We start from the raw sequence: 18,811 nt of genomic DNA, 5'->3' as shown, positions 1-18,811 counted from the left end.
TGCAAAGATACTTCTTGGCAAGGACTCACTGCAAGATGGAAGATATCGGTTTAAGCAAACTTGTAATAAAGTACCAACCAACGAAAAACTTCTGATAACTATTTATGCTCAATTATAAGAAAATAGTCTGTTCTTCCATAAAATAATATTCTTATTCAAACTTATCAGAAAATAATATAATAAATTAATGGAGTATTTGATAAATACACCTCCTTTGTTTCAATGAAGGACTCTACAGTAAAGCTGTTCTCTGGCAACATTCTGATTTAGCTCCTACAACTGGGCCACTTACTGTGTTTTAGATGTTATATTAGGCTTTGTAGATCATTCTGAGACAAGTAGAAGACAGAATCCTTCACCTTGAGGTGCTTGCAATCTAAAAAGGGGGGCTGAATAGATAATAGCAATATAAATATAGACACAATTACAGCCTCTCAGAACCTTCCCTACAAATATTGGGGTGCCTACTACATTCCAGGTACCACAAAAGGCTCAAGAACAATAGGGATAAACAACACAGGTAAGGTTTTTGCCTTCAAGAAGTAGATTATGGCCGGACATGGCGCCTCACACTTGTAATTCTAGCATTTTGGGAGGATGAGGTGGAAGGATCGCTGGACACCAGGAATTTGAGACAAGCCTGAACAAAATAGCGATACCCCGTCTCTAAAAGAAATAAACAAAAATTAGCTGGGTGTGGTGGTGTGCACCTGTAGTCCCAGCTACTTGGGAGGCTGAGGCTGGAGGATCACTTGAGCCCAGGAGTTTGGGGTTGCAGTGAGCTATGAGGATGCCACTGCACCTTAGCCTGGGCAACAGAGTGAGACCCTGTCTCAAAGAAAAAAAAAATTACTTACCAGTCCAGCCTTCTTGACTACACACTGGCTGTCTTTTCTATCTTGGTTGCCTCTTCCACTCTTTCCTGCCTGTCTGAATTCCACCGATTTTCCAAGGCCTGAGCCTTACCTCCTCTGTGAAATCTCCTATCTTTGAGATCCTTTTTTTCCTCTGGTCCTTGAACACTCACTGCCTATTTCACTTTCTGGTTGCTCACAGACTGACTACTCAGCTATTGCTAGTTATGAGTTCACATGTTTATGAACTGTCTTCTTAAGGTAAAAACTTGGGTTTTATTTATCTTTAAATTGCCTTTGCTAATACTAATACTGCCTTGTATGTATTAGGCACTGAAAAACATTCAATTGGTTGATTTTTAAAATATTATGCATCTACTACAAGCCTAACAATTAGGGGGGAATATCTTAGTAAAATATTATTAAAAAAAGATAACCCAATCACCTAAAAAAAGTCAAGTGACAGTGTCTGAAATCCCACTATTAGAGACACATGCCTTTGGAAAAGATTTCTTCTAGGAAGGACAATACGTTAAGTTTATTTCATTATTAATAACTTACTCATTTTATTCTCTAATAGACACAAGAACTGAGTTGGATAAGAGCATAGTTCAATTCTCAAACAATTGAGTCCTTACTATGTGCCAGGTACTATGCTTGGTGTTAGAGCCCACATATAACTAAGACACAATCCTGTCCTAGAAAAGCTTACATTCTAGTCATGAGAATATTTGATTATGATTTATTTGAGGCTCTGACAAGGAGCCAAGCACAGAACATGACACACTTAGCCCACCCTGGAAGATTGAGGGAAGGCTTCCTGGAGGAGTTATCAACTAGCGTACCTCCTCCATGCCCTGTCTACCTGAGTGCCTTCTTCATTTCTCTACTGGTAAACACAGATGCCTCAAGGCCCATCTCAAATGTCACCTTTTCTGAGAGGCCTTTCCTAAGCCTCACAGGCAGAATGAATTCCTCCCTCCCTTGGTGCTTGTAAACCACCTTGCCCACTTGTATCATAGCATTTCTTGCATCTTATTGTGGTGTAACTGTTCCTGCATCTGTCCTCTCCCCTGCTCCCCCAACCCACATAGATTGTGAACTTCCCTCAGACAAGGGCCACTCTCATTCATGTCAGCCTTTTCAGCCTTACCACTGTGCCTGGCACATGGTAGATGGGAAGACCACTGTATTCTTATCCTTGACTGGAAACCTCTCTGAGACCAGTGGTACTGATACTCAGAGCTGGATTATACATCTCCAGGCCCTGAGTTGAGCGCCAGCTGGGATGTAGGAAGCAAGAACTGCCTGCCAATGTTAGTGACAAACCACTCCCTAATTCCATTCAGCCCAGTAAATACTTATTGAGAACCAACTGAAATAAGAATTCAGCTACCACTACTGAAATACCTACTGGGTACCAAATCCTTTACATACATGATCTCATTTACCTTGTGTAACAACTTTGAAAAGTGTCATTTATTCCCTTTTGTTAGCTGAGGAAAGAGATTCAGAGAGGTAATTTGTCTAAGGTCACATATCACCTAGGATGGTCTGAATGCAAAGTATATTTGCCGCATCTTGCTCCATAACAACAAGGAAATAAGTATATCTCACAGGAGGTGAAAACAAAAGTCCAAGGGTCGCACATGATTTAGAGAGTCCACACGGGAAGGTGGCAATCAGGAGTTTTTTGAGGCAGAGTCTTGCTCTGTTGCCTGGGATAGAGTGAGGTGGCATCGTCATGGCTCACTGCAACCTAGAACTCCCAGGCTCAAGCCATCCTACTGCCCCAGCCTCCAGAGTGGCTGGGGCTATAGGTTTGAACCAAACTTTTTATTTTTTGTGGAGGCTCAGGTTGGTCTCCAACTCATGGCCTCAAGCAAGCCTCTCACCTCCACATCCCAGAGTGCTGGGATTACAGGTGTGAGCCACTGCGCCCACCCCGGAAAGGTCTTCATGGAGGTCAATGCGGGTCTGATCAATGAATGAAGTGGAAAAAACAAACAGAAAGATCTTGAAGTCATGCCCTTCTTGGTATAGCATTGGATGCACCAATGCATGTAAGGGAAGCAAACACTGAAGGGGTGGGGGAGCCTTGGATACCCCTTTTGAGGGTCCGGGGACAGGGGTGTCTCCAGCCTTCACTTGGTTTCCTCTCTCTGGTCAGTGAGGAGGGGGGGGGAAAGTACCTGTTGTTAGGTGAGCCATCCCTAAAGTGCAGGTGCAAAAAATGCACCCCACATCTTCTTCCAAGGCAAGGTGGAGAGGAGCTCTTTCTCCGCCGTCCTCCCCAAAGTAGATGAGACAGCCCTTACTTCCCCACTGTGGTCTTGTCTCCCTCGCCTCGGGGTAGGGAGGAAGCCCAGGAAAGCGTAATGATTTTTGGTTTCGCCACAGGGTGTGAGTGTGTACGTGTGAACGGGGACGGATTATTCCTTTCTCCTCGTCTAGGGCTTTCTCCCCAGCTTTGGGAAAGGCGGTAGTCTTTTTCTCTCGCTTCAGGGTGTGTGTGCGCGCGCGTGAGGGGGAGGACTCCCTTCTCTCTCACCTCAGGGTAGGGAGGCTGACAGGGTAGGGGTGGTTTCCTTCGCCTCCATCTCGGCTGGGACACGACTGTTCTCTCCATCCGAAACGGTGTGGGGACTCTCGGCTCCCTTTTCCCTCCACTCGGGGAGAGGGACTGGCTCCCACGCCGTCCCCACAGAGTCACGCTCACGTTGCAGGAGGCCTGGCCCGCCCCACCCCCAAGTCCCGAGCGGCGGGCGGCGAGGCGGGGGCGGCGCCAGCTCTGCGGCTCCGGGCGGGGCGAGCGCCGGCCCCGCCCCCGGCCCCGCCCGCTGCCTCGCGCCCAACCTTGCGCCGCCGGCTCCCTCGGCCCAGTCCGCCGCGGCTGTCTGCTGGGCTCGCGCGCAGCGTCCCGAGCCTCGGCGCCGCAGCCGGCGCCTCAGCCTCGTCCTCTGCCCCCCGCCCGCCCGGCCCCGCCGCCCCGCGCGCCCCCAGCCCCTCAAGCCAGATGATGAACTTCCTGCGGCGCCGGCTGTCGGACAGCAGCTTCATAGCCAACCTGCCCAATGGCTACATGACCGACCTGCAGCGGCCCGAGCCCCAGCAGCCGCCGCCACCGCCCCCTGGCCCGGGCGCGGCCTCGGCCTCGTCCGCGCCCCCGGCCGCGTCGCCGGGCCCCGAGCGGAGGCCGCAGCCCGCCCAGGCGCCCGCGCCGCAGCCCGCGCCGTCGGTGGGCAGCAGCTTCTTCAGCTCGCTGTCCCAAGCCGTGAAGCAGACGGCCGCCTCGGCGGGCCTGGTGGACGCGCCCGCGCCCGCGCCCGCCACCGCCAGGAAGGCCAAGGTGCTGCTGGTGGTCGACGAGCGGCACACCGACTGGTAGGTGCCCCGGCGCCGCCGCGGGCAGCTGCCGGCAGCGGAGAGCATTTTCCCGGGTCGCCGAGGAAACGTTCAACCAATAAAAAGGAGGGTCCGCGCCGCCCCGCAGGGAGGTGATGGGGGACGAGAGTGGGGTGGGGGACGAGAGTGGGGTGGGGGGCGAGGGAGGGCATCGATCAGATGGGAAAGGTGAATCCTGTAGTAAAATACTTCCTCAATTGCCTCAAATCCCCCAAGACACATAAAAGAAGGAGCAACTTTATGCAACAGGAAAGGGTCTTAAGAAATAGTTTTTTCTGGAGAGGGGGAAGAGGACAGACTTGTCAGCTTAGTCACATAAAAGCAAAGGGGAAAATAGTCCCAGAGAGCTAAAGGGACATTTAAGACCGATAAAGATGGCTCTACTTTCTGAGGCACTGAGTGGATTTGGAATGGAAATTGGTATTTTGGGGGGAGAGGGTGATAGTGGTTTTTTTTTTAACCTGGACCCGTGAAGGCTGATATCAAGTATTGACATCAGGTTGACAAAAATCACAGATGCGGTAGCCCAGATGTACACAGGCTTGTTCCTCGGAGTGTGGCTGAAGTCCCCTTATTAATAATAAAATTGTTGTATTTTTTGCAGCAGGGAGGGGATTTGTGGATTTTGTTTGTTTTGAGGTGGGGGGTATGGAAGTAATGGTGGTCTTTTCCAGCTGAAAGATGAAGACCTAGGGAAAATATTCTGGATCATTAAACCGGCACAAATAAAAGGAGATCTGCCTTCCTGCAGTAGGGGGGAAAACTTCAAGAATTTTTTTTCTTTCCTTTTTTAAGAGATATGTAGCATTTTTCCTACTTAGAACTGCAAAGGCTGGGGGAAAATGTTATCGCTAGTTGGGAAAAGCATGAAAGAGGTTCTATTTTGTGTGGCAGGAAGTTGACCTAGGGACTGATGGGATGGTGGAAATGACAGGAGCAGGGCTTGCAGAAATGAAGAGGCCAGGAATCTGGGATACTTTTTCTTCAGGAATATGAGGGAGGGTTTTTGCTTGTTTGTTTTGTTTTTTCTCACAGGGGTTGGGGTTGGAGAGACTGGACCCAAGTGCTCCTTCCAGGAGAGAGGCACAGACAGACCACAGAGCTGTTTATCTCCATTTCCTCATTTGACTGTTTCACTGCCTCCTTTCTCTCTCTCTCTCTCTCTCTCTCTCTCTCCCCTCCCCCCCCCTGCCATTCTCTCATTGGGAGACCCTGAGGGAGGGAGGCAGTGCTGGCGTGGGTGTGGTGAAAGTGAGATGTAGATGTGGAGATGCCCTCCTGCTGGCCGCTAATGTCACCATTCTGAATAGTCCTTTGGGTGACTTGTGTGGTTGGCTTTTTCTGTTCAAGACACTAGAGTAGAAAATCTGAAGGGACTGTCGCCAGGAAATGACAGAGGCACATGCAAGAGGGTAATGGGGAAAGTATACGTGAATATGATAGTACCTTTGGCAGCCCACCTAGGAGAATTACTCTCAGTTCAAATCAACAAGTGCTTATTAACTGGGGAGGGAAGGTAACTAAGTTTCTGTTGAAGCTTGAGCATCTGTTATATGCCAAACCCTGTTCTAGGTGCTCTCAATATCTCATTGAATTCTCACTGTGAAACTGAGGCTTAGAGAAGGTAATTAATGTGTTTACAGTCATACAGCCAGCAAGTGGTGGAACCAGGATTTGAACTTAGGCCTGTTTGACTCCACTATTGCCTCTCCACTATGGTATGTTGCCTCACTGTTATATTATTAGCAATATTAATAATAAGCTGCCTCTAGGGGCTAGACAGTGCGGAGGCCTTTTGAAGAACTTACACTCAAATTTGGGACTCAAAATGGATACATGAAACAGTTAATGCAAAGGAATCTAGAATTATTGGTTGAGATGAGTGTTTTAGGCATTCAACAAATGGAGTGATTAGTGAGAGCGAGAGTTATTAGAGAAAGCTTCACAAACGAGTCTTGAATAAAGGCCAGGAAAAGGAGGGGGAGAAACGAGAATGACTTTGGTACTTCATTTTTCTATGCAAGAATCTGACTTTCCTGCACCTTATACTGATCTCTCATCCTATTGAAGGTACTTGTTTGGGGTCCAGTTACCAGTTAGGTGCCCCTAGGTAGGGAGATACTCATTCGTATGGGTATGATAAGGCTGCTGCAGATTTGTGTTGAATCATAGGTGCTTCAGTGGCTTGAGATTTGAAAGTCTCCTTGGATAGTAGTATTCTCTAGGAGGACTGCCTGGCATAAACCAGAGTATTTGCCTTGCCCTGGAGACTAGACTTCTGATGGAAGTAATATAAGCACTTTCCTATGGGCTGACTCCCAACTGTTTTCCTATTTTCTCTGAAGTAATAACATTGATTTATTAAAACTCATAAACCCAGTTTGAGTCTTGTGCTTGAAAGCAGTTCTGTGTTTCTGTTACTGTGCTTAATAGCAGTTCCCAGAATTACAGTTTGTATTCTTCTAACTTGGGTCTAAATTTGTCAAAAACATCTCAGTTAAATATTGATGAGTAGTTTTATTGAAAGGTCTCTATGAGTTAAGGAGCAGGTGCCTGCTTATGACAAGCACAGTGATTTACAAATGTGTTTTTTGTTTTAAAGGCTGATTTTAGTAAATTTATCTCCTCACAGTTTAAGCTACCTAGATAGTATTCAGCGAGCAGGTGTCATGTATGCCCTATGTTATTTTCCTGGTGCTTACATAGGAAGTCGGAGTATAGTCTCCCAATAGAACTGAAGAATATTAGTCTCATCTGAATTGTAGAATACTATAATAAAAAGGGTTTTAACAAGCATTGAAATAATTGGAGATTTAAAAAATGAACTTAAAATAGACAGCCTCTCAGAGCATCCTTAATACATAGAAGATTCCTTTGACTTTCTGTCTTTGTAATTGTGGGCAATGGAATTTGGAGACCTTACCATTGACCAGGTTGATGGGAAAATTGCAGGATATTTCTCTCTCTCTCCCTTTTGTTGGAAATGTGTTCATTGCTGGCCAGATATTAATTACACATTAAAAGATCACTGAAAAATGTATCTATGCCACTAAAAAAATGAAATCAAGCACGTTATACACCTTATTATTAGTGGCTTCTTTTTTCTTACATTGCCAGAAAATGCATGTCCTCTTTTAAGGTTCATATCTAAATTTGAAGTGCAATTAAAATTGCACTTTAATGATCTTTTTGCTTAAACAAGGAACAGGCATCCATTTGTGTATGTTGTTTCTTCTGTGTATTATACTCTCACTGGTGAAGAGGTAAGTTTTCTCTCAGATTCTCCTCTGCCTCTGTTCTAGTGATTCTGACTAGAGTGATCAAATGATCTTTTCATCCTGGCCTGAGTGTTTGATTCAGTATGGCACAGGCACTCTTGATTATCTAGAGACTACAGATATGATAAGTCAGCAGATGTTTATTGAACACCTTCTCTGTATAGGGAATATTTGCTAAGAAAAATGAAACATAGTGTCTGCCTTCTAAGAGCTTACTGTCCAGCTGAGTTAATAAGGTAAATACATTTTTAAAAAATTTACTAAAACTACCCTTTGTTGATCAAAGTATGGCCCTTGGATCAACAGCATTGGCATCAACCAGGAGCTTTTTGAATTATATAATCTCAGGTCCCACCTCACACCTACTGAATCAGAATTTGCATTTGAACAAGATCCCCAGGTGATTCATAATCAAATTAAATTTTAGAGGCACTGAACTAAAGGATATGTTGGTTAGTGCTAAAGGTGTGGCAACAACACCAACTACCATCATTTATTGAACTATATGCCAGATGTTACACTAAGCTCTTTACAAATCTCATTTACTCTTTACAATAGCAATGTAGTACTATAGAAGTTTAAAAAAGTGAGAGATGGACGTGGGCTAGAGTGGGAGTGGAAGACTTTGTGGAAGAAGTGAGATTTGAACTAAACTTTGAAGAATTTGAAACAAAAGAGATAGATTTGGCTCAGTCCAGACAGTGGGTAGTGTAAGGAAAGTACAGTGGTAGAAAAGGGAGAAAACAAAGAGACTGGATTGACGTATTATCCAGGCAGCACCTGTTTCCATTCTTTTCTGGCCAGCCTTTGGGCATTTCATTAAGAATAGGTGAATTCAAATACAGTAGTCTGATTGGACCAGTCCTAGTGAATGGCTCTAGAAAAATATTTGGATTGGAGCTTGGCAGAAAGCTCAAATGAGGGTTAAGGTTTCTTTCTGCTAAATATTTTATTTATGTGTCCTATTTATGACTAATACACTGATTCCATAGAATTTCATTGTTCATTGCAGCAGTAGCTGATACTTTTAGGATATTAGAGCTGAAAGATCTTCTGGGTTACTTTATAAATGGCGAAATCTTGATCTGAAGTGACTTGTTCAAGGTTACTCAACTAGTTAATGGCAGAACCAAAATTAGAATCTAGAACTTCAATCTCTCTACCAAACTTTTTTTTTTTCCATTATACCACACTATCCCTCCATGTTTACTTTCTTTCTACCTTCCTGACTTATCTTTTTCCATCCCTTACTCTCTCAAGGACTGGTGGGGACTTTTGATCTTACAATTACAGCATTTAAACTTGAAGGAACCTGAATGATCATCTAGCCCAGAGAAATGGAATGATTTGCTCAAGGTCAAATAAGTTAGTGAAGGAATGGGGACCAGAATTCACATCTTCTTACTCAAACTCAAGTTTCTTTCTACTCCTAAGTCACTCTTTGAGAAGATTCATCAAATTTAATCATTTTTCTCCTTAAAAATACTGTCGGTACCTGCTTGTTTTAAAGACTCATCTTGGAGCTGTTAGTAAGTGCTTTAAAAAGAACCATGAGAGCACGTCACACTATTAGCCACACCGACAATTATACTGTTTCTTATTTGTGTTATTGTTCTTTTACCACAGGTCATTCTGAAATGGTTGAAGATTCTTGGAAACCTAGTTATAAAAATCCAACAATCTAATAAAGTTAGTAGGACCTGTGCTACAATGCTGACTTTTCTATCAGGAACTCATTTTTACCTTGTAAAAGTGTCCTTGTCTACCTAAGATTGCTTACCGTCTTTCTGTACTCAAGTTTAGATCTATAGTAACATTAGCATTTATAATATCTTTCTAAACAAAAAGGAATGGTGGCCTAAATAGGAAGTTTTCCAGAAGTTCATGCTTTCCCCTCAAATTTATAAAACAGTTTTAACTGGGATATGAGTGGGTGCAGTCAAGCATCTAACACAGTCAAGTGCTGGGGATATAAGGATGAATTGAGCATAGGCCTTGTTTATTGGGATCTTTCAGTCCAATGGAAGAGGATAGACATTTAAACAGGATTTTAATGTGGTAATTTGTATGCATAGGATGCTATGGGAACACAGAGATGGGTTATCCTGAGGAATGAAGATGTTGTGGTTAGAAATGTTCCATAAAATGTGCCACCATGTAACCTGAGGTAAACTACTTTGCATCTTTGGACGTTGATTCTCTAAAATCCATCAAATGAGAGAATTGAAACAAATTCTCTAAGACCCTTTGCAGCACTACGTTATTTCCATGGTACAGTTTTTATGCCATTTTCTTTTAAAAGCTTTAGCTCTATAATGTTTTTCTGTGTAGTGATTCTTATAAATCTTTGGAAGAGGAGACATGTCAATAAATGACTAAACATTTCCTGGATGAAAAGCTCACCTTTGAGTATTCTCCATTCATATCTCCACCTTACAGTTTTGCTACCATGTGGTATCCTGAAAAAACGGGCTAATCCTGTAATGCCTGCTGTGTATTTCCTCATCAACGATGGGAATTGGGAACTTGGAGTTAAATTATTCTCTAATAGACCTCAGAACTTTTATTTTATTTTATTTTATTTTTTGAGACAGAGTCTCACTCTGTTGCCCGGGCTAGAGTGCCGTGGCGTCAGCCTAGCTCACAGCAACCTCAAACTCCTGGGCTCAAGCAATCCTTCTGCCTCAGCCTCCCGAGTAGCTGGGACTACAGGCATGTGCCACCATGCCCAGCTAATTTTTTTCTATATATTTTTAGCTGTCCGATTAATTTCTTTCTATTTTTAGTAGAGACGGGGTCTCGCTCTTGCTCAGGCTGGTTTCGAACTCCTGAGCTCAAGCAATCCGCCCGCCTCGGCCTCCCAGAGTGCTAGATTACAGGCGTGAGCCACCGCGCCCGGCCAGACCTCAAAACTTTTGTAAACGTATGTTGAATTGTTGGCAAATGGCATTTATTTCTTGATCGCTGCTGTGTGTACTATCCTATACAATTTTCACAACATATTCATACCCCTTGTCTCATTTTATTTTCACAATGATACTGAGCAGTAGGTGGAAGATCTACTAATAAATGAATAGACTCAGAAAAGTTGTCACTTGTCCAAGATTATATAACTTTAAGCTGAACTGTCTGGATCTGAACCCAGACTGATTGATCTGCAAAAAAAAAAAAGGCAAATTTTCCAGTAGAAAAATTGAGTGACAATTTTTTCTTATAAACAATGTTTCTCTTGCAAAAGTACTTACCACATGATTCCTTTACATAATAAGTGCCCTGCTGCTTTTGAAATTAGTCAGTTTACAAAAACTTGATATACACAACTTTTTCAGGATTATAACCACTGCATGGAATGAAGTCATGGTTAAATGCAGTGGCCTCAAGAAGGAGAGTTGCATCCTGGTTTTTATGGAAGTCCCACTATGTGTACACATCTAAATCTTGTGATACCTTCTGCATGCCCATTGGGTAGCATCCTTTGTTTTAGCTTCCCACGTAGATGCATTTGGGTATGAGAAGGCTGCAATATCTGTTTAGAGAAAGGAGAGAATAATCTAGAAGGCTGTTCTGCAGACACTGCTTCAGTACAGCAGGAAGAAGTAGCTTAGAATAGGGCAAGTGACCTATGAAGAGCATAAAGCAAATACCACAGGTCCCTGAACTCTAAGGACACATGTAGCATGACTGAAAATAGGAGGACGTATACTGGCCTAGGTGTTTGTCACTTGACAGCCTACATTTCTGCAATTTTAACCAATTCATATAAAATTGTAAAGTAGAGTAAGATTATATTGTAATCCTACCCTTTTTAGCTCTGCTTTTCAGCAGCGTGAAACAATGTGAAGATACAGGATTGAGATCTGGCTCTACCATTAACTATATGACCTTCTCAGAGTTACATGATCTCTCTGAGCCTCCTTCCACCCCCATTTGACAAATTTTCATTGGGGACCTACTGTATGCCAGGCACTGTTCTAGGTTCTGGAACAACACAGACAAAAATTAGCCTTCTTATCTGTAAAGTGGAGATAACAATATGTAAATCTCATAATACTGTTGAGAGAATTAAATAAGGTACTGAAAAAGCACTTTGTAAAAGCTAAAGAGCCATGCTAATAGTTACAACGGTTGCATCCTTCCCTGTTTCTACCTGCAGGTACCTGACCTACCTAGGTCCTTTTTTGAGTTCCCCAAATTTCTTTGGGCAGGTGATTGTTTATTTTGCACACTTCTGGAATAAAGAATCTTTTTTTAAAAATTTGAATTGAGAGCCACTGGCTCAAAGACAGTATCATCAAAGGCTTTCTTTTATATTTTTTAAAAGGCAATATAATATAGTTTTCTTTTCATGAGAGAAACAATAGCCATTTAACTCAGCTATAGTTAACAATCAGGAACAAGACCACATAAATCTTTGTTTAATAAATGAATGCTAAAATAGCTCTACTATTTTTACTTGTGAAAGGGTGGCTACAGAGGGAAATGAAGGAAGAGAAAAATGTACAGAATGCCTTTCAAAGATGGTGCCCATATTCTTTTTCCTATCCAATCCAAGCCTAGAACATTACTTTCAGAGTATTTTTAAAGAAAACAAAATGAAAGCATCCACAGATCTTACAAAGTTACTTTCCTTCTTAATATTCTCTAATATGCTCTTGCTCTTTCTGCTTGTTCACAACCTGGCTCCAGCTTATCTTTTCAGACTCATCTCTCACTGCTCCCTCAAGCTTTTGCTGTACTCTGGGTGACCCTCTCCCTGTACTCATACTGGACTTTCAAAATCCTGTGCTGTTATAGCATGGTTGCTTTTGTTTGGAATGCTCTTGTTCTGCTTCTCTCTTACCTTAACACTTGTTTTCTTTATTCCATTCTCAGAAGATGAGGGTATTACCCATTGTTAAAGAAAGACTCATCCCTCCTTCTGCATGACCTTGCTCTAGATTCTGTCCCTCTTTTTCCTTATGTTTATACTTTCATTTTCTACTGATTGCTTCTATCAGTTGCTCCATCCTTGTAAATAAAGGAACAAATGAAAAACTGTTCCTCACCTTCTTAATCACACTTCCTAACATGAAAGAGAAATCTCACTCTTGTCTCTACTTATCTGATGTTTTCCCTTCTCCGCTGACATTGGGCTTCTGTCTTCTCTCATAGTACTGAAATTATCCTTGCTAGGGAACCTGATTGTTAAATCCAGAGGAAGGTGTCAATCTATGCCTTCACTGATGTGTTTGACGTGGTTTTTCTGTTAACTGTTGTTATCGCGAAAGTTCCTTGGCTTCTGAACACTGTATTCTTTTTTTTCATACTTGTCTTTTTCAAGTTCCTTCTCACCCTTATTGTTCTCTCCTTTGCCCACTTCATCAAACATAGATGTTCCTCAGGGCCCCATTTCCTGCCCATTTCTTTTTTCACTCTCTATATTTTCCCTGGTCCCTCTACTCTCAAGGTGTCAGTTACCTCCTAAATGCAATCAGTTCCCAAATCTTTACCTGTTGCCCAGAACTTTGTCTTGATCTTCAAACATATGTTTAGCTGCCTGCTGAACATCTCCGTCTGCATGGTTAGAGTAACTCAAGGTCGTTTGACCCAATATTGAATCCTTTTCCTGCCTATTCCAGTGCTTCTCATATTCTCTGTCTCAATTAGGGACAACAAAGGTTGCCTATTTTAAGTTCTCATTAATTTTCACCCAGAACTTCTGCAAGTCTCTTCATCATTTCCACTTAATAGCTTCAATGAATGATTTAAAATGCAAATTTGACATTTTTACTCCTTTGCTTAAAGCTTTTCAGTGGGTCCCATGTCCTACAGGTATAGTTTATGGCCCTCCTGTGATTTGACTCCTGTTTTCTTCCCCAGGCTCCTGCATCCATTTCCCCCCCTAAACTTCATATTGCAGTAACACTGAACTGTTTGTGGTTCCATACACACAGTATGGCATTCCTCCTCCTTTTCTTTGCCTATGCTATTACTATTCCTGCAATTGCCTTTCCTCCTGTTTCCTTCCTTTTCTTGACTAAACTCACATTCATCTTTTGAGACTGAGGTGAACATTGCCTTTTCCAGAAAACTTTCTCTAACTCCCTATATTGCATTGGGTTCTATGCCTCCTCCAGGCCCTCTTTCAATCCTATGGCTGTCTTTATCACTGGACTCGACGCAGTGATTTATGTGTCTGCCTTTCCCACTAGACAGTGAGTTCTTTGAGGTCAGGGTTATTGTTTTATTCATTTTTGCATCCATATCATACAGCAGAGTACCTGACACATAGTTTGAGGTCTTTAGATCTTTGCCACATGGAATTGTGCAGAGACAGATTCGGAGAATGAGAAAAGGGGTAAAAGTGAACAATGGAGAGAGGGAGGTATCCTAGGATTAGAAATATGTGTTGTTATTTTGGAAGGCGTCCTTATTCTCTTCAAATATAAGCTTTAGAATGCATTCACTTTTATGTTCTATGAAATATAAATTAACTTACTAATTTTCAACCACTCCAAATCATAAATCTTTAGAGATTTAGCTCTGAATGAGAGAGGCATAGCAGCCCCTAATACTGGGAAGTATTATCTGGTCCACTGCAGCTCTGGGCAGAGCAAAGGCAGCTGGAATCAAACTGATAACAGAGTTGCTCTCACCAATCGTGTATTGACACTTGGCTGTCAAGAAGCCATTTTTCTGAAGCTAATCCTGTCTTCTTGTCAGATCCAGAGAACTTTTCCCTCCGTGTAACACTCCCAGTTTGGGTCACCCACGCCACTTGTTTCTTTCTCTTAAGTGAAAAAGTTCCTTTGGTCATTGCTTTGCCTATATCAACGTTTTGTGTGCCTTTTTCCACACAGCTTTTCTGGACTTCCTGTTTTCTCAGCTGAAAAGTGAGAATGTGGGAATGGTTTAAACTTGCTGATCTCTAAGGCTTTTTCAAAACGATTACAAACAATATATTTGTTTTCTTGAAAAGAAAACAGCGTTAGTCATTGTGAACAGTATAGCAGTAGAATAGAGTTTTGGAGAGCCAAACGGCATTGTGACTGAAAAATGTTGAAAGCACACCGCAGGACTTCATGATCTGACTCTGCTTACTTCTGCAGTCTTGCCTTCCTTTAATTCCCCACCCACTCTGGTACAGCCATGACAGACTACTGAGAGCTAACTGAATGTGCCCTGTCCCATGTCTTTATTTTTATGACTCTTAGTATAAATAAAGGGTTTTCTTCTCCTTTGTCTTTGCCTGGATAATTCCAGATAATCTTCAAGACTCCACTCAGTTGTTGACTCTTCTAGTGTCAGGACTAGACTTAATCCTTTCTTAAATTCTTTCAATTTATGTTAGAAACCATAATACACTTGCTTACTCTCATATTGAGAGATACACTTGCTTATTTCTCATAGAGAAAGGTTTCTCATAATATACTTGCTTAACCCACTATATTGTAATCAGGTTTCATTTGTCTTTCTTCTCCATAATCCCACCTTCAACAACACTGAGATCCCCTAGAGGGCAATGACTATAACTTTTACTCCAATATCCCCAGCATTTGGTAGGACAAAGAAAGTTTTCAGTAATTATTTGTGGAACTAATCAGTGACTCATGAAAAAAAATGGTGGAAGTACCAAAGATGAACAAAAGCAACTCTTTAATTTCCTGTAAAAATAAACAAATGACAGCTGCATTAACTGAAGTGACTAGTCAACAAGAGGTGGTATATATTAATATAAAAATCTTTTTATAAACTATAAAGTGCTATAAAAGCATTAATCATTGTTACCAGATTAGAATTTCCTACATCCTCCCTAATGTGAAGCTGACAGTGTACCTGCTCCACCTCTCTCTAATTCGCCCTTCTGTGATGTGCATAAACACGTGATGCTGGCTCACTTTTTCTGAAGAACAGCTGTTGTACTGTCTGCTGCTTCTCCTCTCTCAGCCCAGGCACTGAGCTGTCTATGTTTACTTGAGCCTTTCTCAAGTTTTAGGGACTTTTCCTTTTTTTTCTTCTTATGTAGGACAATTCTTCCATTCCAGTCCTCCCAAGCACAACTATAATCCCTTTTCCAGGATATATATATATATACCTCTCATCTATTTCTCTGTTCAAGAGACTAAAAGTTTTATACAATAATCTCGGCCTGATTTAATGCTGCACTAAGAGGCTTGGGCTTTGTGGGAGGAAATTGAGATGCCCTTTCTCTATCATAGACTTGACTCTTTGGAGGGCCCCAGTGTTTGTAATGATAACATAGCCAGAAACTATGTTTCTTTTATACTTATAGGTTCCAGTGATACAGAGTGAGTCCTTTCTTTGTTGGACTTTGTGATGCAACTGTAGGGATACATGTGAATATATTTCCCTCTTCCGTCCCTATCTCCCGTGATGAATAGCTGATGGTAAGAATTTAAGTTCTATGGAGTCCTGTGTTTTAACATTTTAACTGTCGGATAAAAGGGCACCAATGAAAGATTGATGAACTAACCAGTGAGCAAACAGCTAACAACTATAGTGTGTCAGTTGCCACGAAAGCTATGAGACCAATGAAATACTTGGAATCAGATAATTATAGAATATATGCTTTCAGTTTTGAGAACTCATACAGACTCTCAAGGAAGACAAAATTAGGATAGTGGAAAGAGCATTGCAACACTTAAAACATCTGGATTCAAGTCTGTACTCTGCCAATTAACTTTTTGTGTCACTATACACAATTTAACTCTTGAAGCCTCAAGTTCTATTTCAGAAATTGGGCATATAGGCTAAATCATCCATCTTCAGAGGCCCTTATAAAATCAAGTGATTTCTAGAAATTGAGTGGTTTCTAAAGGATGGATTGTTTGACAGTATAAAGAGTTGTTCAGAGAAGGAAAAAAACCACCGTGGACTAGAGAAGTAAGAAAATGTTTCACAGAAGGTGCAGATCTGAGCTGGGCTTTGAAGGATGAGTGAGACTTAGATTAGTGAGGAAGGAGTCATTTCAGCTAAAAGGACGAGAGGGCAAAAGCATAAGCATAGTAACAGTAATGAGTAACGTGTATAGAACAGATTCGGCTAGTCGGCATAAAGGTTTCAGTGCAGGGAAAAGAGGGAGAGAAGTTCGGATAAGCAGAGTGGGAGAAATGATGTATTGAGCATATACTACATGATAGGCAGGCACTGTTCTAAGTAGATGTATTAACTCATTTACTAGGTTATGAAATAGGTTGCTATTATTAACCTCATTTTACAAATGAGTAAACTAAAGCTCACAGCAAATCCAGAATTTGAACCTAGGGAGTCCAGCTCCAGAGTCCATGCTCCTAAGCTCAATGCTCTGTAAACACTAGGTACCAGTGTCCACATTTCTCCTTGCCACTAAACACCCTGGTGTTCCTTTTCCTTGATGACACAGATACAAGTTTGACCTTGAGCAATTTCTTATTCTCTCTGAGCTTTAGTTTCATCATCTATAAGAGGAGATAGAATATACCCCAAAGGGTGCTTATGAGAATCAGTTGAAATAAACTTTGAAAATGTCTAACAACATGACTGACATATGAGAGATGTTCAATAAATGTCTCACCATGACAAGCAGATTTTCATAGCAGTTTTAAGACAACAGCTTACCACATAAGTATTTATAGGCACCTTCAAGTCAAGTAAAATAATTTGTGGACAGGTTTTCATGACACTAAAGCATAATTTTGAAAAATAGAACAGACCTAGATGAATATTTCTTCATTTTAGTTGGGGTGGTTTGCTGCTCATAGTTTAGAAAACACTGATTACCAGTGTTTTGAAACAATCTTCAGGGAAGTTGCTTTGAAGCTGGTTTATTTGTGGAAACTTTATACTTTGAGCATTATCACACACATGTCTCATTTAATCCTCCACACAGTCGTATCTGTGGTGAAGTAATTAATATTATTCTCATTTTCATATGAAGGAATTAGGATCTGAGGAGGTTAATATGATTGCCCAAGCTCAAGCAGGCAGGAAGTCCTAATAGAGTCAGGACTAGAACCCAGGTTTGTGGGTTCTGTGGATTGCAGAAGTCAGAAAACGTTTCACAAAAGGATTAGATCTGAGCTCAGCTTTGAAGGATGAGTGGGATTTAGATTAGTCAGAGGGAGAGAGGTATTTCAATTAAAAGGAAGAGAAAGAGCAAAATATAACAGTAATGAGGAAGATGAGTGTAGAGCAGTTTTAGGCCAGTTGGCGTAAAGGTTTCAGGGCAGGGAAAAGAGGGAGAGAAGTTCGGATAACCAGAGTGACTTTGGATCCTGCGTATATTTCTGCAGGCTTCCTAGACTAAGTGTTGGGTGTCATAGAGCTAGGTGGTTAGCTAATCCGGTTAGAAACTTGTGGGCAAAAATACCAATTCTTTTAGCCATTTAGCAGACTTCTTTGTTTTCCAAGGGCATTTAGTGTAGGGATTTCCCTTTGGTGCTAGCTTGGGATTCTTTGGTAGAAACTGCTAGATTCTGACACCAAAAACCAGTGAAGAATGCCATGGAAGGCAGTGATGGGAAGGTTGAGACTGGTTTAATTCAGGCCATAGCAAATTGCTGTTCCTCTTCCCTGATGCTCAGTTTCCTCACCCTTAAACTTGCAGTAATAGCACTTGCCCTGCTTTCTTCATGGGAGGGTGTCTATAGAAGGACGTTGCAAACTATACTACACTCAACAGATTTCAGGATGTATGTGCTGCAACTGTAGCAACAGGTGGGAGTAGATAAGACAGTAGATGTGAGGGAGAATTCCCCATTTAATTTCCTTTTAAGTATTGTCATGGGTAGTATTTCTAGTAATTAGAAGTAAGAATTTAGGGGAGGAGATAGTTTTTCTCTAGTGTGGGGCCTGGGGAGGTAGTGAATTTTGTTTTCTTACTGCTTTGTGCCTTCTTTCCCTACTGATGCCTCTTTTTCTCTGGCCATGGACATATGTCTTATGACCTAGGACACATTCCAGAGGTGAACATATTTTCCGAAACAGAAATGGGACATGAAGTCTTATTTTCCAGTGCAAGAAATAGTCTAGGAGATTTTTGGATGCTGAAATGTGAGAATTTGGGGGAAAATTTGGTGGAGACTATGAAACTGAAAACTTGAAATCAGCAGGTTCCTGGGACACATGGGGCAAATTGTTGGCATCCCTATTTCCTAGCCCTGAGTTTTCTGCAGGCTGAGTTAATCTTAGCTGAACTATGAGTTGTTAATGGTTGTTGGCTCTCTTTTTTCAGGTTTTTGCATTTTTATAGAAGGAGCTGGAAAATAGAAAAATTTCTTTTTTTTTTTTTTTTTT

General features: G+C 41.8%; 1 protein-coding gene across 1 annotated transcript in view; it reads left to right on the top strand.

Annotated features, from left to right (window-relative positions):
• The first annotated feature begins 3,792 nt into the window (after window positions 1–3,792).
• SYN2 (synapsin II) overlaps window positions 3,793–18,811 on the top strand; it is a 176,352-nt gene continuing 161,333 nt past the window's right edge. The window contains exon 1 of the mRNA XM_012655174.1: window positions 3,793–4,238. Coding sequence (XP_012510628.1) covers window positions 3,871–4,238 — 368 coding nt within the window. The 5' untranslated portion in view covers window positions 3,793–3,870. The remainder of the gene's footprint in view (window positions 4,239–18,811) is intronic.

This window comes from Propithecus coquereli, unplaced genomic scaffold (genome assembly GCF_000956105.1).
Source record: "Propithecus coquereli isolate 6110/MARCELLA unplaced genomic scaffold, Pcoq_1.0 Scaffold461, whole genome shotgun sequence".
Taxonomy (NCBI): Eukaryota; Metazoa; Chordata; class Mammalia; order Primates; family Indriidae; genus Propithecus; species Propithecus coquereli.
Note: the sequence above shows the minus strand (reverse complement) of the source record. Positions and strands in the feature narration are given on the sequence as shown.